Source organism: Nilaparvata lugens, chromosome 8 (assembly GCF_014356525.2).
Source record: "Nilaparvata lugens isolate BPH chromosome 8, ASM1435652v1, whole genome shotgun sequence".
Classification (NCBI taxonomy): Eukaryota; Metazoa; Arthropoda; class Insecta; order Hemiptera; family Delphacidae; genus Nilaparvata; species Nilaparvata lugens.
The window spans coordinates 4,560,151-4,586,895 of NC_052511.1; the positions used below are offsets into that span (position 1 = coordinate 4,560,151).

Consider the following 26,745-nt stretch of genomic DNA (forward strand, 5'->3'; position numbering starts at 1 on the left):
CGTTTTGGATTGTAATCTATTAATTACATTAGGATTTTTCCATTATTAATAAATTCTATTATTGTTTGAGGGTCTGTTACAGTAGACCTACCTGGAATGTGAGCGTGGACTTCAACCTCGCGAGCCGCTCGTCGCGAGGTTTGCGCGTTTCGCTCGCCTCGACCAGTGCCAGCGACTCGTTGAAACTATCCTCGCTGCTCGCCGAATGCAGGTCCGCTCCGCTCGCCGAGGCTCCCCCCGCTCCACCCCCTGGACCACCCCCGCCACCCACTCCGCTGCGCAGCTCCAGCAGCTCAACTGAGTCGCCTGCGTGCAGTGGGTCTCCCCCTCCTCCTCCTCGCCATGTTGAAGACGACCTGGGTGGCCTACAAATTCAAATTCAGACTTTATTTATTCTGCTTCACAATATTCACAATTATTATAAGCAATATGATATAAGATAACAGAATCACACAGCTCAACGAGATTAAAAATATCAATCAAGTAATAATTATACAATATTTCTTTTATTTATTTTCAAGGGCAATTCTTCACGAGTATTTTAAGCCCAGGTGATAATGATGAGGGGATGAATGACAAAGACACAAACGCTTCCGTTTGTGAAGATGAATGAATGAGAGATGATGAAATAAACAAATGTGTACCAGTTAATTTATTCCAGTTATTGAATACTGGCAGGTAACCCGCACTCCGCAAGGGTCTAATTGAAAACTTGACAAACTGAAAACTTGACCTACCGAAATCTTGAAGAACTTAAAATAGGCATATAACCATCCTCGGTAAATTAAGAATCTATAAGGAAAATTTCAAGTTGATTAGTCCAGTAGTTGAGACGTGATGATGCGTCATTCATCCACCTTGACACATATTATAATAGTGGGGTATCATAATTAGGACTAAGTTTAGTATTAGCAACTTTTGTATGTATAATATAATAATTATGTATATGTTTTGTCAATAAACTCCTCTGGTTGCTATTCATTGGCAACCAGAGAAATTATTATTATTCGTGAATTTCCTATCCCATACGTGTATGCTTCTTTCATTTATTATATAATAGATTAAAGATAATAAGCTTGTAACGCTGAGGTGTCTGTAAAGCTTGTAAAGCTATGACGAGCTGTCATATGACATTTTGTAAAATGTTCTGGCAATAAAGAAAAAACACCTGCCGTTATTTGTGAATTAGATCAACATAACAGACCTCCTATCGACGGCACCAGGCGTCTGCACAATTGACACACGTTTCTTGTCGCCGCCCCCTTGCCTGGAGGCGTTTGTGACAGTCGGAGGCGGTGGTTCGGCGAGCAGAAAGTCGTTAGCGGTCCGCGACCGATAGGGCAGATGGCGGTAGTAGTCGTGGTCGGGAGGCCTCCGCTTCCCGCCCCCACCCTTCCGCCCCCAGAAGGGGCACCGCGACGGACAGACACAGAGCAGGATGCGCAGTAGACAGCACAGCAGGCCGCCGAAGATGAGTGTCGGACCGATGAGGCGAAGCTCCAGTGTTTTGAAGCCCTGCAAACATTAAACCAAAACTCAGTTTTCCTTGAATTTCAATTGAAACTATTGCCCAAAATTTGAAAAAAACTATGTTAATTTGAATAAATGGAGTTTTGAAACCCCAAAAGTCATACCAAAACTCAGAACATTTCTTACAAGAGTCTTAAATAATATTTATTAAAGTGAAACCTGCCTAGTTTCTAGTGAAGTCAGCCAGAATAGTTATTTGTGCAACTAGTGCGCAAAGTGACAGTTGCTGCACCAAAACCAAATAAATTTAAATAATAATTTTGTATCATTGAATCAATAAATAATAAAAGAAACATTTACGCCCGAGCCGTAGGCGAGGGCAGAATGGCTTCTTGAGTGCAGCAGAGGAACTTTGCTCACGTATTTAACATTAAACTTTTCCTACAGTTACCATTGAATATGAGAAGTGGTTGATTAAATGATTATGGGTAAAATGATGGCTGAAATCCATCAAATGTTTGTGTGTGTGATGCTGTTATTAATAACAACCTTAATTCATTTAAAAATTAATAATCCAATTGAAGTTGAAAATTCTCAGCCAAAGTTCTCAATTTTATTGATTCAAGAATCAGAAAAAATAGAGATAGAACAAAAAATTCGCATTCAAAATACAAGCCAACAGCTGATTGGGATGGCTGCAAGATGGCTGAACCGACAAGCGCATGACCTAGCGGGAAGAATTGTACCTAAATTTGTTTCATCCAGCTACTGAAACAGGATTCAGAAATTTAGACTTTTGCTCAAATTACCGAGAAAAATGCTCAAAGTAAACGGAAAAATATTTATAAAAATAACATAGACAACAGAGAATATTTATTGTAGTATTGTTATGTTTTTTATTATTTTTATTCATATGAATATCGAACGGTAATCATTTAACCTCAAAATTCGAATTTTATAATGTATATTTGCTACTTTTCTCATTTCTTGCAGTTGAAATAATAATTATCAATAGAAAAGAACTATCATTTACTATTAAATGATGATTATTTAATTATGATTTAGATGAACATTATTCTTGTTTTGGATTTCTAGATTGGGATTTTATCATAATAATGTGGGGTAGCCATTGAAATGAATCTTATCTAAATCTAACCACAGTCATTGTTATCAACTTAATTTTTGTTTTCGTGCACTAATCCTCCATATAACCCACCAACTATTTTGTGTTGCCATGTTGCAAATATGGAGTGCAGAAAAAAATTTCCCCGCACTAGAGCGGAAAAGTGAATCTTTGGGTATTGTAATCAGTACAGGAACAGCAACTTTCCGAGGTAGCTGTAGGAAAAAAATATTGCATAAACATAAAAAGAATTATGGATGGTATAAAAAGCCAACGCAAAACAGCAGCAGACTGACGTTTACAGGCAGACTGAGGAAAACTCGAAGATCTCCATGCAGTCGTGAGCAGAGATACACAGACATTGCAGCATCTGAAAACTTGGGGGAGGATTCTTCTCTACTAGATAAGGAGGTGGAAAATAAAACTGGCAACTATGTGGTCTTATCATTTCCACTAACTTCACATCGAGAATCTCACGATAGATAAATTTGAATGGAGTATGAAGTTGACTGGGTGAAGGCCGTTTCACATCGTAGCTTTAACCACGTCTTCCAAAAGACGTCGGGGACATATCTTCCAATATTAATCAATCTGCCCATTTCAAACTGGCGTAGCATAGTTGCGTCTTTAAATAATCTACATCAGGGGTCTCCAACCTTTTTCATCCAAGGGCCACATTGTTATAATTCTTGGGAGGCTTAGAGGGCCAGTAACAAGGATGTACTTGGAATTCGACTTGTGAGGACACACACGGCGGGGGATTTAGGGGGTGTACAATTATTATATTTTCATTAAAATAATATGAGGAGTTTCAAGTAGGTTTAATTGAAACACAGGAAGAAACAAACCAATTCATTCCAATACAAAGTCCAATTTATTGAGTGAAAAAATGTCATATGAAAACTTGGCACATGAATTTAGCAAGTTGAACAAAATGATAATAACTTTTTTAATAGTAATAAGACAACTTGACAATACACGAATTTACATAAAGTTACCAAGCTAAGAGAGAATACTTATTTTTAGTGAGAAGATTGCATTTCTTTTCCACTTAGAATGTCCACCCATTTAGGATCAAACTGTGTGGTTCCGATCATTAAAATTGTTTTCAAATGTTCATCTGACAAGGAAGATCTGTATTTGGATTTAACAAACTTCATTTTTGAAAATGTCTGCTCACACTTGTAGGTAGATCCAAAAAGAGAAAACATAGCCTGAGCATGGTTTTTTTATGTTTTTAGAGTCTTTTTCTGGGAGAGACATGTACAGTCCGTGCAGACCATTAGCTAGTATCTCGCAATGGTTGATCCCTGCTTGTTATTGAGAAATGGAGTGGCTTATAAGAGAAGAGTACTGAACTCACATTTGTTGTCAAAAATGTGTATAGATAGGCCTATATATTTTTAAAAATCTGTAGCAATAACTCTCGGCGGGCCGGACAAAATCTAGCCGCGGGCCGGATGTGGCCCGCGGGCCGTAGGTTGGAGAGCCCTGATCTACATAATCGTCGCTAATGCTAAATTTGCCAACGTAGCGTCGCTTCGTATCTCGGACATTGCTTGCGTTCTGAGTTGAACAATGACACTCGACCCCAGCTGGTAATCGGAAATAATAAGCTGGGATACGTATTACATCGCCCGAAGACTCCGAAGGCTACGGTGGTCTGAGATGGCCTTAAAGGGGATGTTAAATCTATACAAAGCTAGCAGCACTTGGCACTATTGTGATTGCACTTGTGAGAGAATAAGGACCAAGCCACAAGAAGCGTTTCTATTAGGCGTTTTCTGACGAGTCGGCAGGGAAGGAAGCTGGATTATCAACTGATCCACGAACGCCAATCGAATAAGCCAATGTCAGAGCTTCCTGCCATGCCTATATAGGTACTCGTCTGAAAACGCGTGAAAACCGCTTTGTGTTGGTTCTTTGCAGATTTTGTTTCTTATCTACACGCTTGTTCATGCATTATCTCACGTGATCTTGCATCGATCATACCCAGAGAATTCTCCAGAAAAATTTGATTACTCCTAATTGTATCTACCTAGAACTAGCACAACTCAATTTTTGCACTAGCTAGAACTAATGGCTAGTTGGAAGCCACTAGATCCTAGTTTTTATTCAATCGACCCAATACAAAAAAGTCAATTAGAATTGAACTGAGATGAATAATCTACCTTTTCGCCGGTGCCAACAAAGGCGATGACCAATCCGATGGCGACCGTACCGAGTCCAACATAGAGCAGCGCATTGGCTGCCGCACTCTGCTCCGCCCCTCGACCTGCCGCCCCCACGCCTCCCGCCCCTTCGTCCTCGCCTTCCGAGCTGCTGCCTCCGTACGACGAGTCGTGGATCTGCAAACCACCAATCAAATCATTCAAAAACGAAAGCCGAAGGTTCATGGAAGGTTCAAGAAAGTGTTCAATGTTTGATTGTTCTAGCTGTATCTGCCTCTGTAATTTGAAAAACTATCTACTTTCTAAATTGAAAATTCACATCAAGAGAAACAAAGTAGTCTTCAATGAGATCTGTCAACGCTCTCAAAGAACCTTATTTAACTGGAAGGTTTTTAGGGACCTGAAATGTAACAATTTTTGTGATTTCACTTACATCTTCAATGCGAGTATCTTCTATATCATAAGAATGTCCTGTACATGGAGAATACGCTAATGAAGAGAAATCTGATCGAATTTTGTGTGAGAATCATGAGGTTCTTAAGCCATGTCCACACTGAACAAATGTTCGACATACATGTTCGGCAAACATATTTTTTGAGGAGCTCAGGGACAAACATTTTAAAAAGTTTGGACAATCATTGTTTGTCAAACAAAAAATTACTGTTTTCCAAACATTTTCAGTGCTGACAGCTGTAAAACATAAAACCTGTTCTTCCCACTCACAAATATTTTGTTTGGTGACGCGTCCACACTGGCCACGGACAAACATTGTTTGTTAAACATAATAAAATTTGCACAAACTTTTTCAACAAACATGTTTGTCGAACATTTGTTCAGTGTGAACACGGCTTTAGTTATTTTCATTAACAAGGAAATTTCATCCAAAATCAGTCACTTATACATGCAATATTAGTGATTAACACTGATTAACACAGGTAGTTGACCGAGCGAAGTGAGGTCTAAGATTCAAGTCGACGGTTTGGCATTTCTCTTAATGTTTATATGTTGCGCATTTACGGCGAAACGCAGTAATAGATTTTCATGAAATTTGACAGGTATGTTCCTTTTTTGATTGCGCGTCGACGTATATACAAGGTTTTTGGAAATTTTGCATTTCAAGGATAATATAAAAGGAGAAAGGAGCCTCCTTCATACGCCAATATTAGAGTAAAAATCAGACTATAGAATCATTCATCATAAATCAGCTGACAAGTGATTACACAGATGTGTGGAGAAGCCAGTCTATTGCTGTATTTCCATAAGGTCTATAGTTTCAATCAGGTACTCTTGTGGATGAGAATACTGCGTGAGGTCTACTGTTCACAGAACTACTAGTATTAGTATGGTACTAACACATATAGAACATACAATGTGAACAATCCTGCATTTTCAACTAACAAAGTTATCGTGCTCGTGATTTTAAAGATCATTGAATAAGTAAAATGACTGGAATAAATTCAAATGTAAATATTCAATTTCCGAAGAGTAATTTATTTGAATAAATCATAACGGCATACTCCACCCTAATTAGATAGAGCTGTGTTCAGAATGAAACCTCAATTTGAATTTCAGTATTAAATAGATGGCGGCGGATGTGATCCAATTACCTGCCAACTAAACTTTGTCTGCTAATAAAACTTGCGACTTTATTATTAAGGTAGTTGCAGCAACTAGTTCCAAGAGTGTCATCTCCCGAGTGCACTTTGCTCAACTTGATAGTTTTAATTAGAGTCTGCTTACCACTTATTTCTTGCCACATAAATTTCAATTAGAAGAGCAGCCTATCACGTGTGCTCGCCTTACTTAAGGCCAGGTACCTAACTTATCAGAGACCTTATTCTATTTTCTTTCTCCCACTCGTCCTCCTCTTTCTCCTCTTCCTCCTCTTCCTCCTCCTCCTCCTACTCCTCCTCCCCCTCCCCTTCCACCTAATTTTCTCTTGTAACCCTACTTCTCCTCGTCTAAATTCTTCTATTTCTTCCAGGTACCTAACTTATCAGAAACCTTATTCTATTTTCTTTCTCCCACTCGTCCTCCTCTTCCTCCTCCTCCTCCTCCTCCTCCTCCTCCTCCACCTCCTCCTCCCATTCCACCTAATTTTCTTTTGTAACCCTACTTCTCCTCGTCTAAATTCTTCTATTTCAGGTTTATCGATTCTAGGTTACTTTATCGATTCTGGCTTCTGCTAATTATTATTCATTATCAATGTCGTGTTTTTCCTTTCCTCATTATCAATCTTAGTGCCGGTTGCACAACAGCCGGTTAAATTTTAACCGTGATTAATTTCACGAGAACCAATCAGAGAAGCCGTTTTTTCATAAACGCCTTCTCTGATTGGTTCTTTATTCTTCATTGATTGATACAATTACATAATAAAAATGATAGGGAGAGAAAAAATGAGGTAACCTTGCGCTATTCCTCTCCCAAATGTAGATAAGGTTACACATAGTCCGACATAGGTTAAGGCTTGTAGTTGTTAACTTCACAAAATCTTCAGTTCTTAATTATTTTCAGAAAGTTGGAGTGATCCGTGGTCTAGTGGATAGAGTGCTTGCGTAGCAGCATAGAGATCCCCGGGTTCAAACCCTCTCATTACCAAAAGTTTTTTTTAACCTGATCACTCCCGTGTTATCGGATGGGCACGTTAAATTGTCGGTCCCGGCTGAAGTATGACAGTCGTAAGGCCCATTGACGGCTTAAATTATATATTCAGGTGGTGGGACCTTCTCGCAAGGGACTCCCCACCAACAAAAGCCATATGAATTTACCTTTCCACAAAGTCGATTTTTAAATTAAGATGCTCCAAAACCAAACATAGAAGAAAAATTTTACATGAAATTAATCACGGTTGCTGTTGTGCAACGGGGCCTTATTCTTTTTAGTCCATTTTCTGATTCATTCCAACCCATTAATCCAATAAATAAATAAATTAATGATCATCCAATCTCATTTTCTATTTCAATCATTATCTTATTTTATAACTGGCTGTTTCTGCAGCCAATTATTTGTTTTCTCTCTATTATATCAACATTTACTCATATCATTTTTTTTAATCTGTATTTTTCTCAATTTAGTTTAATATAAAATCAATTTTCATAATTTAGTTTATCGATTTAAAATTCAGAGAATTACGCCAGGCCCTCACAAACACAGGCTTAAGCCTACATGTGAGTCTCTTACAACGCAAGGGTATATATAAATGTACTGTAACTGTGCTGTATTATTTGTAAATTGTGAGAATAAATTGATTTGATTTGATTTGATCTACCTTTTCTCCTTATCAATATTCTTGAACCACAACTCCACCTTGTACCCACTTCTCTCCACAACAATGCTGTATTCTGTGCTACTAACTAGTATACTATCCCACTACTATAAAACTCTTCTTCTTGCCTGCCATCTATATTCTCATTACCTTCGCCTTCCCATCTTCTATTATATCCTCCACAGCACTAACTCCTCTTTATTATCAGCGCTCTCCTTTCAGCCGATGTAATCCGATCGTTTCTTTGCTTCCAAATTATCCGCCGTTCATCTCTCTAATAGATTTACCTCTTTTCCACCCCCTTCTCCTCCTCCTCCTTCTCCTCCTTCTCCTCCTTCTCCACCTCCTCCTCCTCCTCGTCCTCCTCTTTCTCTTCCACCTCTTCCTCTTCGACCTCCTCAATCTCCTCATTCTCCTCCACCTCCTTCTCCTTTTTCTGTCCTTTTCACTTATTAACTCTTCCTTTATTCAAGCCATTCATCTTCACCCTCATCTTACCCCTTTCCCCCCACCGCCACTCCTTCGCACACTGCCATTCAGCCGAAGCAATTTCCGCCCTCACTCAATCAACATGACGTGCTTTAGCTTAGTAGCGTCTCCTTTTCTTCTTCTTCTTCTTCTTCTTCTTCTTCTTCTTCTTCTCTTCTTCTTCTTCTTCTTCTTCTTCTTCTTCTTCTTCTTGTTCTAGTTCTTGTTCTAGATCTTTCTGCTTTTTTTCATTCTCTAGATTTTCTTGTTGTTCTTCTTCACCTTCTCCTGGTTCTTCTTTTTTACTTTCCTTGCCCTATTACCATAGGTAAGGAAAGTATTGCTTTCCGAAAAAAATTAAGGTACCCCGATTTCTAAATTTCTATACGTTTTAAGGTCCCCTGAGTCCAAAAAAGTGGTTTTTGGGTATTGGTCTGTATGTATGTGTGTGTGGTGTATGAGTGTATGTGCGTCTGTGTACACGATATCTCATCTCCCAATTAACGGAATGACTTGAAATTTGGAAATTAAGTTCCTTACACTATAAGGATCCGACACGAACAATTTCGATCAAATGCAATTCAAGATGGCGGCTAAAATGGCAAAAATGTTGTCAAAAACAGGGTTTTTCGCGATTTTCTCGAAAATGGCTCCAACGATTTTGATCAAATTTATACCTAAAATAGTCATTGATAAGCTATATCAACTGCCACAAGTCCCATATCTCTATAAATTTCAGGAGCTCCGCCCCATCTATGCAAAGTTTAATTTTAGATTTCCAATTATCAGGTCTCAGATATAATTTAAACAAAAAAAATCTAGTGGAAACGATTGAGCATGGACATCTCTCCAATTAATGTCCAGTAACATTTTCACCCAAAATTGAAAATAAGCTTGAAATTTGAGAAAATGTAATTATTCAATTGCAAACTGTTGGCAAGTGTTGATTCTATTAAATCATTCACTATGAAGAGATAGCAGATCTCGTGTGTATCCAGCGTTATTGACCTGTCACCAGCTGGCTCAGATCTTTGACTTGAGATGCGCGTTTACACTAGCGTCAGGTGATCAATTTTCATAACGGGAAGGAAAGTTGTGTGAGTGCGCCACACCAGATTTTTTTCTTCTTCTTCCTATTGTACTTGTTCTTGTACGTCTTCTTTTCTATTTTCTTGCTCTCACACTTGTTTCTCTTGTATTGTTCTTCTTCTCCTGATTTTATTCGAAAACGAATAGGCCATTTTGGAATACTTGTTGGCGTCCTGAGCCTCGACCAATGACAGTAGAGCTCAATCTTCATTCGTCTACGGCTAATGGCCAATCGTAAAGCCTCACCTGTTCTCTTTAAAATAGCCATATTGTTGAGTTTCAACCACCTCAGAAGTGTATCTCAAATTGGCAAAAACATAGAACCATATAGACAACTGTTGCATTCTTTTCTACACTTTTCTAGTATATATTTATACCCTCTAGTAGTATTCTAAATATTCACTCTTCTTTTTAAACATAGTATGTACTACATCACTAAACTAAATTCCTCTTCTCTCTATTCTTCTTCCTTCTTCTTCGTCTTACCTATTTCCATTCTCCCATTCGTTTTCCTCCTCATTCTTACTCCACGATACTCACCGGTTCAACTGTTTGAGAGAGCTTTACAATATTTTGTTTCAAAGTGAAATACATATTGTTTTATAACTATTATTTAACGAAAATCCTAAATAGATGCTGCAAATCACCCCGAAGACTTCTGCTACTGCAGACATTGACAACAGGGTTAACAGCTAGATGGAAATTCGATGAGAACTACTATCCAAAAATCAGTTGCCAGCCCGGGAATCGAACCCGGTTGGCCGCTATGGCTTCGTATAAAATGAGATTATCAATGATTGAATATCAGAGATTGACAATGGTGTAATAACCGAAACCGGTCTTTCTAAGTATCAATAAATCTGTGGTTTTTGACAATTTCTTAGTCTTTTTCATTCAATATGAATAATTACCACAATATCAACTTCTCAACTACACAAAAAGTAAATGTATTTCTATGAATGCGATATTCATGTAAATTTTCTCATATTTCCGATTGGAGTGAAGCAGAGTTGAATAACATGATTGTTTGAAAAAGACAGGAGACATAAAGTAAAACAATTTCTCATAACAAGACAAGTCCCTGTAACCAGAATGTCAGCCACATCAACTGATCAATACAGTGAGACAGGCTTGTAGGGGCAGTAAAACAATGAACAAGAAGAGAGCGAAACGACAAGAAAGTTTGAAAGCGAGAGAGAGAGAGAGAGAGAGAGAGAGAGAGAGAGAGAGAGAGAGAGAGAGAGAGAGAGAGAGAGAGAGAGAGAGAGAGAGAGAGAGAGAGAGAGAGAGAGAGAGAGAGAGAGAGAGAGAGAGAGAGAGAGAGAGAGAGAGAGAGAGAGAGAGAGAGAGAGAGAGAGAGAGAGAGAGAGAGAGAGAGAGAGAGAGAGAGAGAGAGAGAGAGAGAGAGAGAGAGAGAGAGAGAGAGAGAGAGAGAGAGAGAGAGAGAGAGAGAGAGAGAGAGAGAGAGAGAGAGAGAGAGAGAGAGAGAGAGAGAGAGAGAGAGAGAGAGAGAGAGAGAGAGAGAGAGAGAGAGAGAGAGAGAGAGAGAGAGAGAGAGAGAGAGAGAGAGAGAGAGAGAGAGAGAGAGAGAGAGAGAGAGAGAGAGAGAGAGAGAGAGAGAGAGAGAGAGAGAGAGAGAGAGAGAGAGAGAGAGAGAGAGAGAGAGAGAGAGAGAGAGAGAGAGAGAGAGAGAGAGAGAGAGAGAGAGAGAGAGAGAGAGAGAGAGAGAGAGAGAGAGAGAGAGAGAGAGAGAGAGAGAGAGAGAGAGAGAGAGAGAGAGAGAGAGAGGCTGTGTCAGGTTCGAGCTCCTCGTTTTTATAGCTTTTCGTCAGTTTAAAGTTGGATTTTTGAATTTTTATACGTACCATCGTGTGCAGTTTTCTTTGTTTTATAAAATTGTCAGTTAATAATTCCTGTTACTTTCGTGTTGTGGCTGCAAATTGTGTCTTAAAACTAAAATTAATCATGAATTCACCAAAACACACTACTGTGACTCGTTCTCAGTCAGGCAAAGCAGATAAGCAGTCATCGTCATCATCGCAGTCGTCCTCATCAGCTGTGAAAGATAAGGTGCCACAGCAGACGACATCTACTGCTTCGAAGCAAGGCTCTGCCTCTGAGCCGGCTCGCCCTTTATCACCGGCTGTTATCTCAGGTATTGAGAACAATTTCGTGCTTAAAATTCTAAATGACAGCAATGTATATAACAAATTAGTTAAAGACGTTGTGTCCGGCGTGTCTTCCCTAGTCATTGAGGGGTTGACAGCATCTCTGAACTCTGCTATTCTTCAAATAGTGGATCTTCAAAAAGAAGTGTCATCGTTGAAAGAGCAGCTTAAGCTCAGTGATGAGAAAGTCAAGCAATCATTTGATCGTGCCGATAATTTAGAGCAGTATCAAAGAAGAAACTGTATTCGCATATTTGGAGTGCCAGAAGCAAATAAGGAAGATACTGATCAACTAGTGATCGATGTTTGTAAAGATAAGCTGGGTGTTAACATCGAGCTGCAAGACATCGATCGCTCGCATCGCGTGGGGCGTCGGCTGGCCGTCGCGGCGTCCAACACCCCTCCACCCCGACCCCGCGCCATCATTGTCAAATTCGTTAGCTATCGTCAACGGTATGCAGTTTTCTCTCAGAAGAAAAAGCTCAAGGGTACTGGCGTTGTTATAAGGGAGGACTTAACACAACGAAGAATACAATTATATAATTCAATGGTCGAAAAATTTGGATATAAAAACGTATGGTCCTTTGATGGAATAATTTATTGGACTGACACTGAGGGTAAAAAGCATAGTGCAGCCAACCATGTCTGAGAAATGTATTTATGCTTTGAGTTTTAAATTTCCATTAATGATATGATTTTATTTAATTTATTTGTTCCATTTATTTAACACTATATACAGCATATTTATTTGATTTCATATTTCATACTCTCTGTCCACTTAATTTCATTCAATGAATCATTAATTACTATTATTAATATTATTATTTGTTTTTCTCTTAGAATTTTATTACTTTATTTCTCTTTATTGTCGGTCGGCTAGATAAATGAAGTATGATTCAGTATAACATTTCTCTTCAACAGAACCTTTCCATTCAGTCAAATCCATATATTATCTTGATGTTACTTTTGCATTATATTTCTGTGTGTGAATGAAGAGTAGAATCTCACGTGATTGTGATCTAGTTGTCTTTCTTATCCCGTTATCATGACTACGCCTAACTTATCTGTTGCCTCCGTTCTCTGTCCTAATTCTTCCTAATCGGTAGGGTTTACCTCTTTGTCAGGAGTACATGATAACATTATTCACTTTTCTATTATTATTATTATTATTTTCGACTATTTATTCTTTTATTATTATTATCATATATTAGTATATGTTTATGTATGTTTTTATGGCGATCTTCTCATTTTTCTGTGTCACAATGGAAATAAGTTACCGCTCATACACTATCAGTATGCAGTTTGTTGCCTAATATATGTATGTGTATATATATATTTTTTTTCTCTCTCTCTAATTATTTTGCTAATTACAGTATTTTGATTAAGTTATCAGCCTTCTGCTTCTTTTTTCTTCTCAATATTCGCTATTCCTGTGGTACTTGTATTTGATCAACAGTATTAGTATGCTTGTATCAATGGAGCCGAACCGCCTTGACCATCTAATACAGCGTTATCCTATTGTTCATAGCGCTCGACTTCTTCACTTGATTTTGTTTTTCTTTTATCTCATATGATTTCTATATTTCTTTTCTCATTTCTTTCTTTGTGTGTGTGTGTCAGTATGAATGTGGTAAGTGTCTTTTTTGTATCTTCTTGTTGTTTCGCCGTTTCACCCCTCTCTTCTGCCTTGCTGCTTCGTCGCAGCCACCTTGTCTATACAGCAGGATGACGGCGCGGCCGCGCTGAGTGTCGGCGATGCCCTCAAGCGGGCTGTCTCTCCTTTCCCTGATCGTCTTAAAGTCGCTCATGTCAATGCACAATCCCTTCTCTGCCATATAGATGAATTTAGGCACACTTTCGAGGGCAAAGATTGTGACATCATTCTTATATCTGAAACCTGGCTAAAACCGACAATCCCTAATCGACTTGTCGCACTAGAGGATTATGTGCTCATTAGGAATGACCGGTTACACAAGAATGGGGGAGGGGTTGCCGCGTTTGTCAAGCGTTCTCTGTTGCCTGTTCATAAGTTTTCCTCTGATACCTCCCGTGCAGCTAGACCTGAATACATGTTTATTGAGGTAAAGTGTAACGGAGTTAAAATGTTAATAGCAGTTTGCTACAGGCCGCCTCATATTGGGTATATGTCAGAATTTGAGGAAGCACTACTTGAGCTGATGGTGCCCTATGAACATGTGGCTATCATGGGTGACTTCAATACTGACTTACTTGGACCTGATACTCATGACAAAATACAACTGACCACTATGTTTTTTGCGAATGGTATGACCTTGCTGCCTCTCCAAGCTACGCACCATACATCCACCTCTGACACATTGCTTGATCTTATTGCAGTTGCTGATAAGAAGTCAGCTGTGTGCCATGGGCAGATCCCTTTTCCAGGCCTTTCAGCACATGATATGATATTCCTTGTCTATAATATCAAGAGGCCTAAGCCTAAACCTAAAATAATCACTTATAGGGATTATAAGAATATTAACTACCACAGCTTGTTTAATGATGCAATTAACCTTGACTGGCTACACATATTCCATACTAACGATGTTAATGTTATGTTGAACATTTTGAATCACAATATAATCTCTCTTTTTGAAAAACATGTTCCTTTGAAAAATCGTAGAATAACCAGGGATCCTGCTCCATGGCTCACTGATGAGATACGCCAGCTGATGAGGGATCGAGATTATTGGTGCAAAAAAGCAAGAGCGTCAAAAAGCCCTAATGATTTCAATCATTATAAGCGTTTGAGAAACTCTTGCAAGCAAAAAATTAGAAATTCTAAAGCTACATTTTACCGAGACTTGATCTCCTCAAAGCGATCATCAACTTCATCTTTGTGGCGTGCTCTGAGGGAGATTGGGGCTGGCAAGGAGAGGCAGGTACCGACTGTTGCTCACTCGCTGGATGATCTCAATGATTTCTTCACTGACATCCCTGTAAGTTTGGACCAAGCTCGTGCTCACTTTGACTCTCTGCCTGATTGTCATCAAAATGAGGATTTCTACTTCTCCAATGTCACGGAGCAAGAGGTCTTCTTGGCTGTTCATAGAGTAAAGAGTAATGCTGTTGGTGCAGATGGTATCCCAATCAAATTTATCAAAATTATCCTTCCTCTCATCCTTCCTTTCCTCACTCATTTAATCAATACCTCACTTTTAACGTCGGTTTTTCCTGATGGCTGGAAGTCATCTATTGTAATCCCCTTGAACAAGATCCCTAACCCTCTCTCTCCATCTGATTACAGGCCTATTAGCTTATTGTCCGTCTTGTCAAAGGTTCTGGAAATCATTGTTCACTCTCAATTGAGCACATTCGTTCATGGCTCTGGATTGATTGGTGACTTTCAATCGGGGTTCCGTAGTGGTCATAGCACCACCTCTGCACTCCTGAGAGTAACTGACGACATCCGTAGGGCCATGGATAATAGAGAGCTAACAGTTCTAGTCCTAATAGATTTTAGCAAGGCATTCGACAGTATTTTCCATCCTACTCTACTCTACAAACTCAGAAAATTAGGTTTTTCCAACTCCACTGTGGCATGGGTGAGGTCCTATCTTCGGGGTCGGTGTCAGTGTGTGAGAGTTGGGGATGCCTCTTCACGGTGGCGTGAAGTGAACAGAGGAGTTCCTCAGGGTTCGGTATTGGGTCCTCTATTGTTCAGCATTTACATAAATGACGTGACAAGCACTCTACTTACGACCAGACATCACCTGTATGCAGACGATTTACAAATATACCGACACTGCAAGAAAAATGACTTTGGCGTCACAGTTGATGAGGTCAATGCTGACTTGACTCGTTTGGTACAGTGGACTGAGAATAATGGACTAAAAATTAACGAGACAAAATCGAAATCTATAGTGATAGGTTACTCAAGACTTTTAAACACAATTGACATATCTAACGGACCATACATAACATTGAATAACATACAATTGGAATACAGTTCTGACGTGAAAAATTTGGGACTGACAATGACAAGGACTCTTGACTGGACCAGCCACGTGACTCAGACTTGTAACAGGGTCATTGGGGGGATCATGACATTGAAGAGGATCTCTGACTTCATTCCCTTTCCTACAAAGGTTATGCTGGTCAAGACTCTGATTTTCCCAATCTTCAACTACTGTGACATTGTGACTCTTGACATGACAGTTCAACTTTTGCAGAGGATGCAGCGTGCACATAATTATTGTGTTCGCTTTATCTTCAACCTGAGACGTGACGACCATGTGACCGAATACTTTAACAGACTTGAACTCATGAAGCTGCGTGAGAGTAGATCACATCATGCTTTGTGCTTCCTGCATAAGATATTGAAAACCAAAACGCCTAAGTATCTGGCAGTGGAGTACCGTTACTTGGGTGATTTTGGCCGTGGAGGAACGCGGCATGGATCCCATCTGCTGGCTGTCCCAACACATAGGACTGTTATGTTCAATAAGTCGTTCCTTGTGACAGCCTGTAGTTTATGGAATTCTTTGCCTGCTGAGCTGAAGCTAGTTGAGGGACGTCGCCGGTTCGGCGCGGCTGTCTTGCGGTGGATCAGAGGTGGTGGACTCGGCTGGAATGCTCCCTAACCCGTAATTCAAGTCTATATAGTGTATATATGTGTGTGTGTGTGTATGTGTGGTTCCTCTCTTTCTTCCTTCTTTCTCTCTTCCTTTTCTTTTCTTTCTTCTCCCTTCTTCCCTTTCTTCTACCGGAATAATCTATGGATTTGGACTGAAAATTCTCAACTGTATTCACTTTTCTCTTCTTCCTTTCTGCATAACCACCTTTACGTACTCAAATTCGAAAGGAGTTCGAGTTTTCTCTTTTTTTTATTTTTATTATATTTATATATAATTATAAATAATTATAATATAATAAAAAATTAAATATAGTTATTATATTTATATATATTTTTTCTTGTAAATTTTCTAAGTTATTGTTTTCTTTTACTTTAGTTCATTGTTTATGATGTTGTTTTAGTTGTAACTTAGAATTGTATGGAGGGTTAAGTGTAAGAGAGGGCCGGCTGCGCCCTAACTTCGCCCTCCTAGGTTTTTAATAAAGGCAGCGATTCAATTCAATTCAATTCAATTCAATTCAATTCAATTCAATTCAATTCAATTCAATTCAATTCAATTCAATTCAATTCAATTCAATTCAATTCAATTCAATTCAATTCAATTCAATTCAATTCAATTCAATTCAATTCAATTCAATTCAATTCAATTCAATTCAATTCAATTCAATTCAATTCAATTCAATTCAATTCAATTCAATTCAATTCAATTCAATTCAATTCAATTCAATTCAATTCAATTCAATTCAATTCAATTCAATTCAATTCAATTCAATTCAATTCAATTCAATTCAATTCAATTCAATTCAATTCAATTCAATTCAATTCAATTCAATTCAATTCAATTCAATTCAATTCAATTCAATTCAATTCAATTCAATTCAATTCAATTCAATTCAATTCAATTCAATTCAATTCAATTCAATTCAATTCAATTCAATTCAATTCAATTCAATTCAATTCAATTCAATTCAATTCAATTCAATTCAATTCAATTCAATTCAATTCAATTCAATTCAATTCAATTCAATCTTTCTTCATCCTGCTTGATTGGAGACATGCCTTTTCCTCTAATATATTTTTTAATCAGCTTAACTAACGTCGATTAGATTAACTATTGATTAAAGCTCTACTGTAACAGCTGTATTCTATATAGAAGGCAGTGGCAAGGCAGGGAATCGCCAGCGCTATTCTCCCATCTTTCTCCATTCTGCTTGATTAGAGATATGCCTTTGAACTCTAATATATTTTTTAATTCAGTTTAACTAACGCCGATTAGATAACTATTGATTAAAGCTCTACTGTATCAGCTGTATTCTATAGAAGGCAGTGGCAAGGCAGAGAATCGCCAGCGCAATTCTCCCATCTTTCTTCATCCTGCTTGATTGGAGACATGCCTTTTCCTCTAATATATTTTTTTAATCAGCTTAACTAACGTCGATTAGCTTAACTATTGATTAAAGCTCTACTGTAACAGCTGTATTCTATATAGAAGGCAGTGACAAGGCAGAGAATTGCCAGCGCAATTCTCCCATCTTTCTTCATCCTGCTTGATTAGAGACTTGCCCTTGACCTCTAATATATTTTTTTAATCAGCTTAACTAACGTCGATTAGATTAACTATTGATTAAAGCTCTACTGTAACAGCTGTATTCTATATAGAAGGCAGAGAATCGGCAACGCTATTCTCCACAGCCATTACAACATGGACCGCTCATCCCATCCCCACAAATCTCATCCAATTAAATTCCCGACAAAAAATTGCTCTCATCTCATTTTTCACTCGCTTTTTCCGGTGAGCGAAAAACCCACGAGTTTTGAGTCACACCGGCGCCACAATATTTATTTAACGTCTCCTGGGATTTAGTTTGTACGGCTTGATAGCAGCGTTAAACAAACTGTCGTTTCCTGAGAACCAACTTCAAATTGCGTTATTTTCGGCGGCTAAACTCCAGGGAATGGAACGGTCTCACTCAGTCTCAGCTTAGATCTCTGATAGTAGACGACCAACTTGCCGAAACATATCCTCACAGCTGGATCGCTTCACTGAATCCTCCAAACCCAATCCAAACAAGACGCGGTCTCGCTTATCTACAACTAAGTGCTAAGTCTTACTGTAATAATAAATTACGGAGCTACCACTGAGTGTCCATAAAGTGTGAGGATTAGAGCATTGGATTAGACTCGGATCTTCATTAGACTATCTATAGTGAAGTCCACGTTATAATGGAAGTGGAGAAAGATAGGAGAAAAACGTTGCCGATCCTATAGACGGTAGCTGATACAGGTTTATTGATAAAACACTTATTGACATGGGCTGCATTTGAATTAATAAAACAAAAAAATCTGGTGTGGCGCACTCACACAACTTTCCTTGCCGTTATGAAAATTGATCACCTGACGCTAGTGTTCCCGCGCATCTCAAGTCTACTATTCAAAGATTTGAGCCAGCTGGTGACAGGATAATAAAGCTGGAGACACACGACGTCTGCTATCTCTTCATAGTGAATCATTTAATAGAATCAACAGTTGCCAACAGTTTGCAATAATTGGATAATCACATTTTCTCGAATTTCGAACTTATTTTTAATTTTAGATGGAAATGTTACTGGACATTAATTGTAGAGATTCTCATGCTCAATCTTTTCCACTCAAAATTTTTTGTTTAAATTGTATCTGAAGCCTGATAATTGGGAATCTATCTGCATTGATGGGGCGGAGCTCCTGAAATTTTTACAGATATGGGACTTGTGGTAGTTGATAGAGCTTATCGATGACTATTTTAGGTATGAATTTGATTAAAATCGTTGTAGCCGTTTCCGAGAAAATCACGAAAAACCCTGTTTTTGACAACATTTACGCCATTTTAGCCGCCATCTTGAATTGCATTTGATAGAAATTGTTAGTGTCGTATCCTTATAGTGAAAGGACCTTAAGTTCCAAATTTCAAGTCATTCCGTTAATTGGGAGATGAGACACATAGACGTCGTGTACACAGACGCACATACACTCATACACACACACACACACACACACACACACACACACATACAGACCAATACCCAAAAACCAGTTTTTTGGACTCAGGGGACCTTGAAACGTATAGAAATTTAGAAATTGGGGTACCTTAATTTTTTTCGGAAAGCAATACTTTCCTTACCTATGGTAATAGGGCAAGGAAAGTAAAAACGTTGCCGATCCCCTGTATGGCAATGCCTTCTATTATAGACGGTAGCAGATACAGGTTTATTGATGTATTAACTGTTCATTCTCGTTTAAAATAATCAATTATATTTTATTGAACAATACCTAAATAATATTTTGTAATAATTAAATAGTGAGTTTACATAATTAAGATGAAATAGTTTGTTAATCAATTATTATTAATTCTACATTGTTTAAAGACGATTTGGCAACAGAACAAAGCGAGAAAGAGATAGCCTTATCCGCTTTGTTGAATGATAGACAAGGATAGCAATACTATTGCTAATCAAACACTGCCATTATAACGTGGACCTCACTATAGAACTAATTTTGTAGTTTTTGCCAGTAGATTCGAATTCAAATTATCGAGCAAATCTAAACTGTCCACTGAGTGACCATAGAGTGTGAGGCAGGGATGGATTAGAGCATTCGATTATAGTTCACTGGAATCTTCTAATGCGAGAATTTCCAGTATATTTGTGTACTTTCATAGGTCAATTCATGATTCCATTTACAGTATATTCACTGTGATACCAAAGTTTGATTTTTTTATCCGCCCATATTGTAGTCTTGGAGACGGATGCTCAATCTGAAATGGACTGATAAAATTACTACTAAGGAATTATTTCAAAGGTCAATTATTTTACAATAAATGAATTAATCACTCACTGTGACAAGCCAACCAAGAAGATGACGGAACTGCCGAAAGGTCTCGTTGTCACAGTGAGTGATTAATTCATTTATTGTAAAATAATTGACTGCTAGTGGTTTTTTTCTAAAAGCAAAAAGTGATTTAATAATAAGCAGTTCGTGATGGAAAACAACATTGAAGTATTTCAAAGGGTTGCGTATTTTGAAGGACAGACGGCATTCTTGGCTTAGCCATGTATTCAGACAAAACGAATTCACGTTAAGAATACTGGAAGGTATAATAATTGGACAAAGGGCTCGTGGAAGACCTCGGCTACAATATCTGAAGCAAGTTACCAAAGATCTGGGGATCCAGAACTACATCCAACAGAAAAGTACAGCTCTGGACGAAAAACGATTCAAAACTGCCTAACAATCGAATGAATGAAGCTGAAGAAGAAGATTGTTTCCCTTTTAAGTAAACAATAACGAATATTCATTGAAATAAGTAGTTTGTTGGAACATTCCCAGTACATGTCTGTGATCTCAAGGTAGAGAGTTAGTGGGGAGGATATTTTTAATATTCTTTCCGAAGAATGGACATTGATATGTCCAAAGCTCCGCCAATTTATGTAGATGAATAACAATATAATTATCTATAGTTATTATATTACAAATTGCTTTTTCATATCATATACAGTTCAATAACCATTTTCTTAGTCTATATTATGTAAATTCATCTATAATTTTGCTGTATTGTAAGCTATTGTATATAAGTGTATAAGCCAGTATATATTGTAATCTACATAAATAGAGTACTCAATCAATCAATCTCATAGGTCGAATTCTGATTCCAGATCCAGTATATTAACTGTGATTCCAATGATATTGAAAGTTGAGAGTTGAAGAAACATAATCACTGACTCAAGCAAGAAGGAATTGATATTTACTGACAAAGGTCTTCAGATTTGAAGGAACATAATCACTGTTTCAAGCAAATTTATAAGAAGGAGTTCACATTATTTTACTGTCTCGAGCAGCAATGATAGATATCTCTTTCTGAACGATCACAGTTCGTCAATGAAAGCACATATCCAATAATCTCTCTCTCTCGCTCTTTGTGTACTGTAAATGATAATTATTATGATCATTCAATAGTTGGTACATTTTCAGTATATCTCTGTGATTTCATACGTCTATTTATGATTCCATTTCCAATCTATTGACTGTGATTCTAAAAGTCTTGAGATTTGAAAAAATCTTGTGTGGCGCACTCACACAACTTTCCTTGCCGTTATGAAAATTGATCACCTGACGCTTATGCTCACGCGCATCTCAAGTCTACTATTCAAAGATCTAAGCCAGCTGGAGACACACGAGGTCTGCTATCTCATCTCTTCATAGTGAATAATTTGACAGAATCAACAGTTTGCAATTGAATAATCACATATTCTCGAATTTCCAGCTTATTTTCAATTTTAGGTGAAAATGTTACTGAGCATTTATTGTAGAGATTTTCATGCTCAATCTTTTCCACTTGAATTTTCTGTTTAAATTGTATCTGAAGCCTGATAATTGAGAATCTAAAATCAAACTTTGCATAGATGGAGCGGAGCTCCTGAAATTTCTACAGATATATGGGACTAGTGGCAGTTGATAGAGCTTATCAATGACTATTCTAGGTATGAATTTGATCAAAATCGTTGGAGCCGTTTTCGAGAGAATCGCGAAAACCCCTGTTTTTGGCAACATTTTCGCCATTTTAGCCGCCATCTTGAATTGCATTTGATCGAAATTGTTAGTGTCAGATCCTTATAGTGTAAGGACCTCAAGTTCCTAATTTCAAGTCATTCCGTTAATTGGGAGATGAGATATTGTGTACACAGACGCACATACACTCATACACACACACACACACACACACACACACACCACACACACACACACACACACCACACACACACACACACATACAGACCAATACCCAAAAACCAGTTTTTTGGACTCAGGGGACCTTGAAACGTATAGAAATTTAGAAATTGGGGTACCTTAATTTTTTTAGGAAAGCAATAAGCTTACTTTCCTTACCTATGGTAATAGGGCAAGGAAAGTAAAAACGTTGCCGATCCCCTGTATGGCAATGCCTTGTATATAGACGGTAGCAGATACAGGCTTATTGATGTATTAACTGTTCATTCTCGTTTAAAGTAATCAATTATATTTTATTGAACAATACCTATATAATATTTTGTAATAATTTCATAATGAATTTACATAATTAAGATGAAATATTTTGTTAATTAATTATTATTAATTCTACATTGTTTAAAGACGATCTGGCAACAGAACAAAGCGAGAAAGAGATAGCCTTATCCGCTTTGTTGAATGATAGACAAGGATAGCAATACTATTGCTAATCAAACACTGCCATTATAACGTGGACCTCACTATAGAACTAATTTTGTAGTTTTTGCCAGTAGATTCGAATTCAAATTATCGAGCAAATCTAAACTGTCCACTGAGTGACCATAGAGTGTGAGGCAGAGATGGATTAGAACATTCGATTATAGTTCACTGGAATCTTCCAATGCAAGAATTTCTTGTATATTTGTGTACTTTCATAGGCCTATTCATGATTCCATTTTCAGTATATTCACTGTGATACCAAAGGATGATTTTTTAACCGCCCATATTGTATTCTTAGAGACGGATGCTCAATCTGAGATGGACTGATAAAATTACTACTAAGGAAGTATTTCAAAGGTCAATTATTTTACAATAAATGAATTAATCACTCACTGTGACAAGCCAACCAAGAAGATGGCGGAACTGCCGAAAGATCTCATTGTCACAGTGAGTAATTAATTCATTTATTGTAAAATAATTGACTGCTAGTCGTTTTTTTTCTAAAAGCAAAAAGTGATTTAATAATAAGCAGTTCGTGATGGAATACAACATTGAAGTATTTCAAAGGGTTGCGTATTTTGAAGGACAGACGGCATTCTTGGCTTGGCCATTTATTTAGACACAGCGAATTCACGTTAAGAATACTAGAAGGTATTATAATTGGACAAAGGGCTCGTGGAAGACCTCGGCTACAATATCTGGAGCAAGTTACCAAAGATCTGGGGATCCAGAGCTACATCCAACTGAAAAGGACAGCTCTGGACAGAAAACGATGGGAAGCTGCCTACCAATCGAATGATTGAAGCTGAAGAAGAAGATTGTATCTTTTTTAAGTAAACAATAACGAATATTCATTAAAATAAGTGGTGTGCTGGAACATTTCCAGTATATTTCTGGAATCTCATAGGTCGATCTCTGATTCCAGATCCAGTACATTAACTGTGATTCCAATGGTCTTGAAAGTTTAGACTTATAGAGACATAATCACTGTCTCAAGCAAGAAGGAATTGAATGAAAAAGACTAAGAAATTGTCAAGAAACCACTGATTTATTGATAATTAGAAAGACCGGTTTCGGTTTTTACCCCATTGTCAATCTCTGATAAACCAGAGATAAACTCAGTTTATCAGAGATTGACAATGGTGTAATAACCGAAACCGGTCTTTCTAATTATCAATAAATCAGTGGTTTCTTGACAATTTCTTAGTCTTTTTCATTCAATATGAATAATTACCACAATATAAACTTCTCAACTACACAAGAAGGAATTCACACTTTACTGACAAAGGTCTTCAGATTTGAAGGAACATAATCACTGTTTCAAGCAAATTTATAAAAAGGAATTCAAATTATTTTATTGTCTCAAGCAGTAATGATAGATATCTCTTTCTGAACGATCACAGTTCGTCAATGAAAGCACATATCCAATAATCTCTTTCTCGCTCTTGGTGTACTCTAAATTATAATTATTATCATTCAATAGTTGGTACATTTTCGGTATATTTCTGTGATTTCATACGTCTATTTCTGATTCCTTTCCAATCTATTGACTGTGATTCTAAAAGTCTTGAGATTTGAAAAAATCTGGTTTGGCGCACTCACACAACTTTCCTTGCCGTTATGAAAATTGATCACCTGACGCTTATGTTCACGCGCATCTCAAGTCTACTATTCAAAGATCTAAGCCAGCTGGTGACAGGACAATTACGCTGGAGACACACGAGGTCTGCTATCTCTTTATAGTGAATGATTTAATAGAATCAACAGTTGCCAACAGTTTGCAATTGAATAATCACATATTCTCGAATTTCCAGATTATTCTCAATTCTAGGTGAAAATGTTACTGAACATTTATTGTAGAGATTTTCATGCTCAATCTTTTCCACTTTAATTTTTTTGTTTAAATTGCATCTGAAGCCTGATAATTGAGAATCTAAAATCAAACTTTGCATAGATGGGGCGGAGCTCCTGAAATTTCTACAGATATATGGGACTAGTGGCAGTTGATAGAGCTTATCAATGACTATTCTAGGTATGAATTTGATGAAAATCGTTGGAGCCGTTTTCGAGAAAATCGCGAAAACCCCTGTTTTTGGCAACATTTTCGCTATTTTAGCCGCCATCTTGAATTGCATTTGATCGAAATTGTTCGTGTCAGATCCTTATAGTGTAAGGACCTCAAGTTCCAAATTTCAAGTCATTCCGTTAACTGGGAGATGAGATATCGTGTACACAGACGCACATACACTCATACACACACACACACACACACACACACACACACACACACACACACACACACACACACACACACACACACACACACACACATACATACATACATACAGACCAATACCCATAAACCACTTTTTTGGACTCAGAGGAGCTTGAAACGTATAGAAATTTGGAAATTGGGGTACCTTAATTTTTTTCGGAAAGCATTATTTCCCTTACCTTCGTGATTGCGTAGGTCTGAAGCATTCCTAGTTCTGATTCCATTCCCAGTCTGATTCCAAAAGTCTGGAGATTTGAAAAAATACTCACTGTCTCAAGCAACTTTTTAAGAAGGAATTCACTATCTCCTGTCTCAATTGAAGATTTGAAGGAGCATAATCACTTTCTCAAGCAACTATTCAAAGAAGGAATTCACTTTTTACTGTCTCCAGCAGCAATGACAGAGATCTCTTTCTGAACGATCACAGTTCGTCAGTGACATCACATCTCCAATATCGTAGAAGTAGTTCGGACGACCGAGTGAGTGATGAATCGCGATAATTCGATCAGAAGCTGCCTTACTTTGATATTCTTGACAGCGGCTGTAATTCAATTATTAGATTGACGTCTGCCCAACTTCTCCAACTTTACCGAATTAACTTTTCCGGTGACGGCGACTACTCCCCCAACTTGTGTCGTACAGAGCAGACAAATGACGAAACTTTGTCAACCAACATAACATTTTACTAGCGCCTGTTATGTTAATGAGGTGCCGTGATGAATGGGTCGGCTTTCAGGCGAGCATACAGTATGATTTTTATAAAATACAACCGCCAACTGAGCATTTCCAATGCAAAGATGAGTCTCAAAAATCTTTTTCCTCCACCTACTGTCTAAAGTACTTACTTTACTCCCTAAAACATAATACTAAAGTGTCACTTTTTTGCTCTTGGTAGTAAAAAACAGAAAAACTCCCTAGGGAGGAAAAGTGACACCATTTAAATAACATGGGAAGCATCTCTATTTTGAAACTTACATTGTAATAAGCTCAGATGAGAAAGCATAATAGAGGTATCTGTCATTGAGTAAACTGAATTCAATACCACAACCAGAAATTTGATCAACTCATGAAATATATGTTTGTATGATATTATATTCTTAATATTAGTAGACGATAAAAATTTATACAATTTTAAAAATATTATATTCTATTCAAAATACCAGCCAACAAAATATTTTTGATCTGCAATTCAAATCTGAACCGCGTGATCTGGAGTCAGCCATTTTTGGTTGACGCCCAGCTGATATAATTGTTACAACTTTTGCCGATAGATAGTGCAATCGGCAGTGCAAATCATACGACCGGTTTTTGGGTTTCAGATTTTAGGTTATGTTGTTGGGAAACATTGTCACTAATACATAAGTTATTAAAATAATATTATTTGCAGTTTCTATAAAAAAATGTAGATGGAGGAAAAATGTTGTGTACATCACGAGCGAAAAATAAGTTTTCTCCCTCAGGAAAATTGTTGCCCTCGGCTTTGCCTCGGGATTCAAACTTTTTCCCACAGGGAGAAAAAGTCGTACTTTTCACTCTAGATATACAAATAACTATTGTGAGGTAAAGTATACTTTATAAAATCACTTGAAAATGGCATTAGTAGCCGAAACATGTCGTGACAAAATAATTTAAAAGGGTTGGCTACTCAGATTTATATTTTTATTTATATTAAAAGAGTAGCCCTAAAGATAAAAGACAATAAGGTTCACTTTCTATGTGTAAGTTTCAGATGAAAAAAACATAGAAAACAATACAGCACAGAGGCTGTAATCGTATCCAGTTATCTTGATATAACGATTGTTACGATTATTGTTACGATTGTTAAGATTTGAAGTATTGTTACGATTTTGAAGTATTGTTACGATTGTTAAGATTTGAAGCATTG

General features: G+C 37.6%; 1 protein-coding gene across 3 annotated transcripts in view; it reads right to left on the reverse strand.

The window, feature by feature from the left end:
- The window catches only part of LOC111064328, a 272,951-nt gene that overhangs the window by 9,140 nt on the left and 237,066 nt on the right, over nucleotides 1-26,745 (reverse strand). For all 3 annotated transcript variants that reach the window (XM_039433771.1, XM_039433772.1, XM_039433773.1), the window contains 3 exons: nucleotides 4,765-4,941; nucleotides 1,205-1,515; nucleotides 92-365 (listed from right to left, as the gene is read on the reverse strand). In XM_039433771.1, the coding sequence (XP_039289705.1) occupies nucleotides 92-365; nucleotides 1,205-1,515; nucleotides 4,765-4,941 (762 nt within the window). The remainder of the gene's footprint in view (nucleotides 1-91; nucleotides 366-1,204; nucleotides 1,516-4,764; nucleotides 4,942-26,745) is intronic.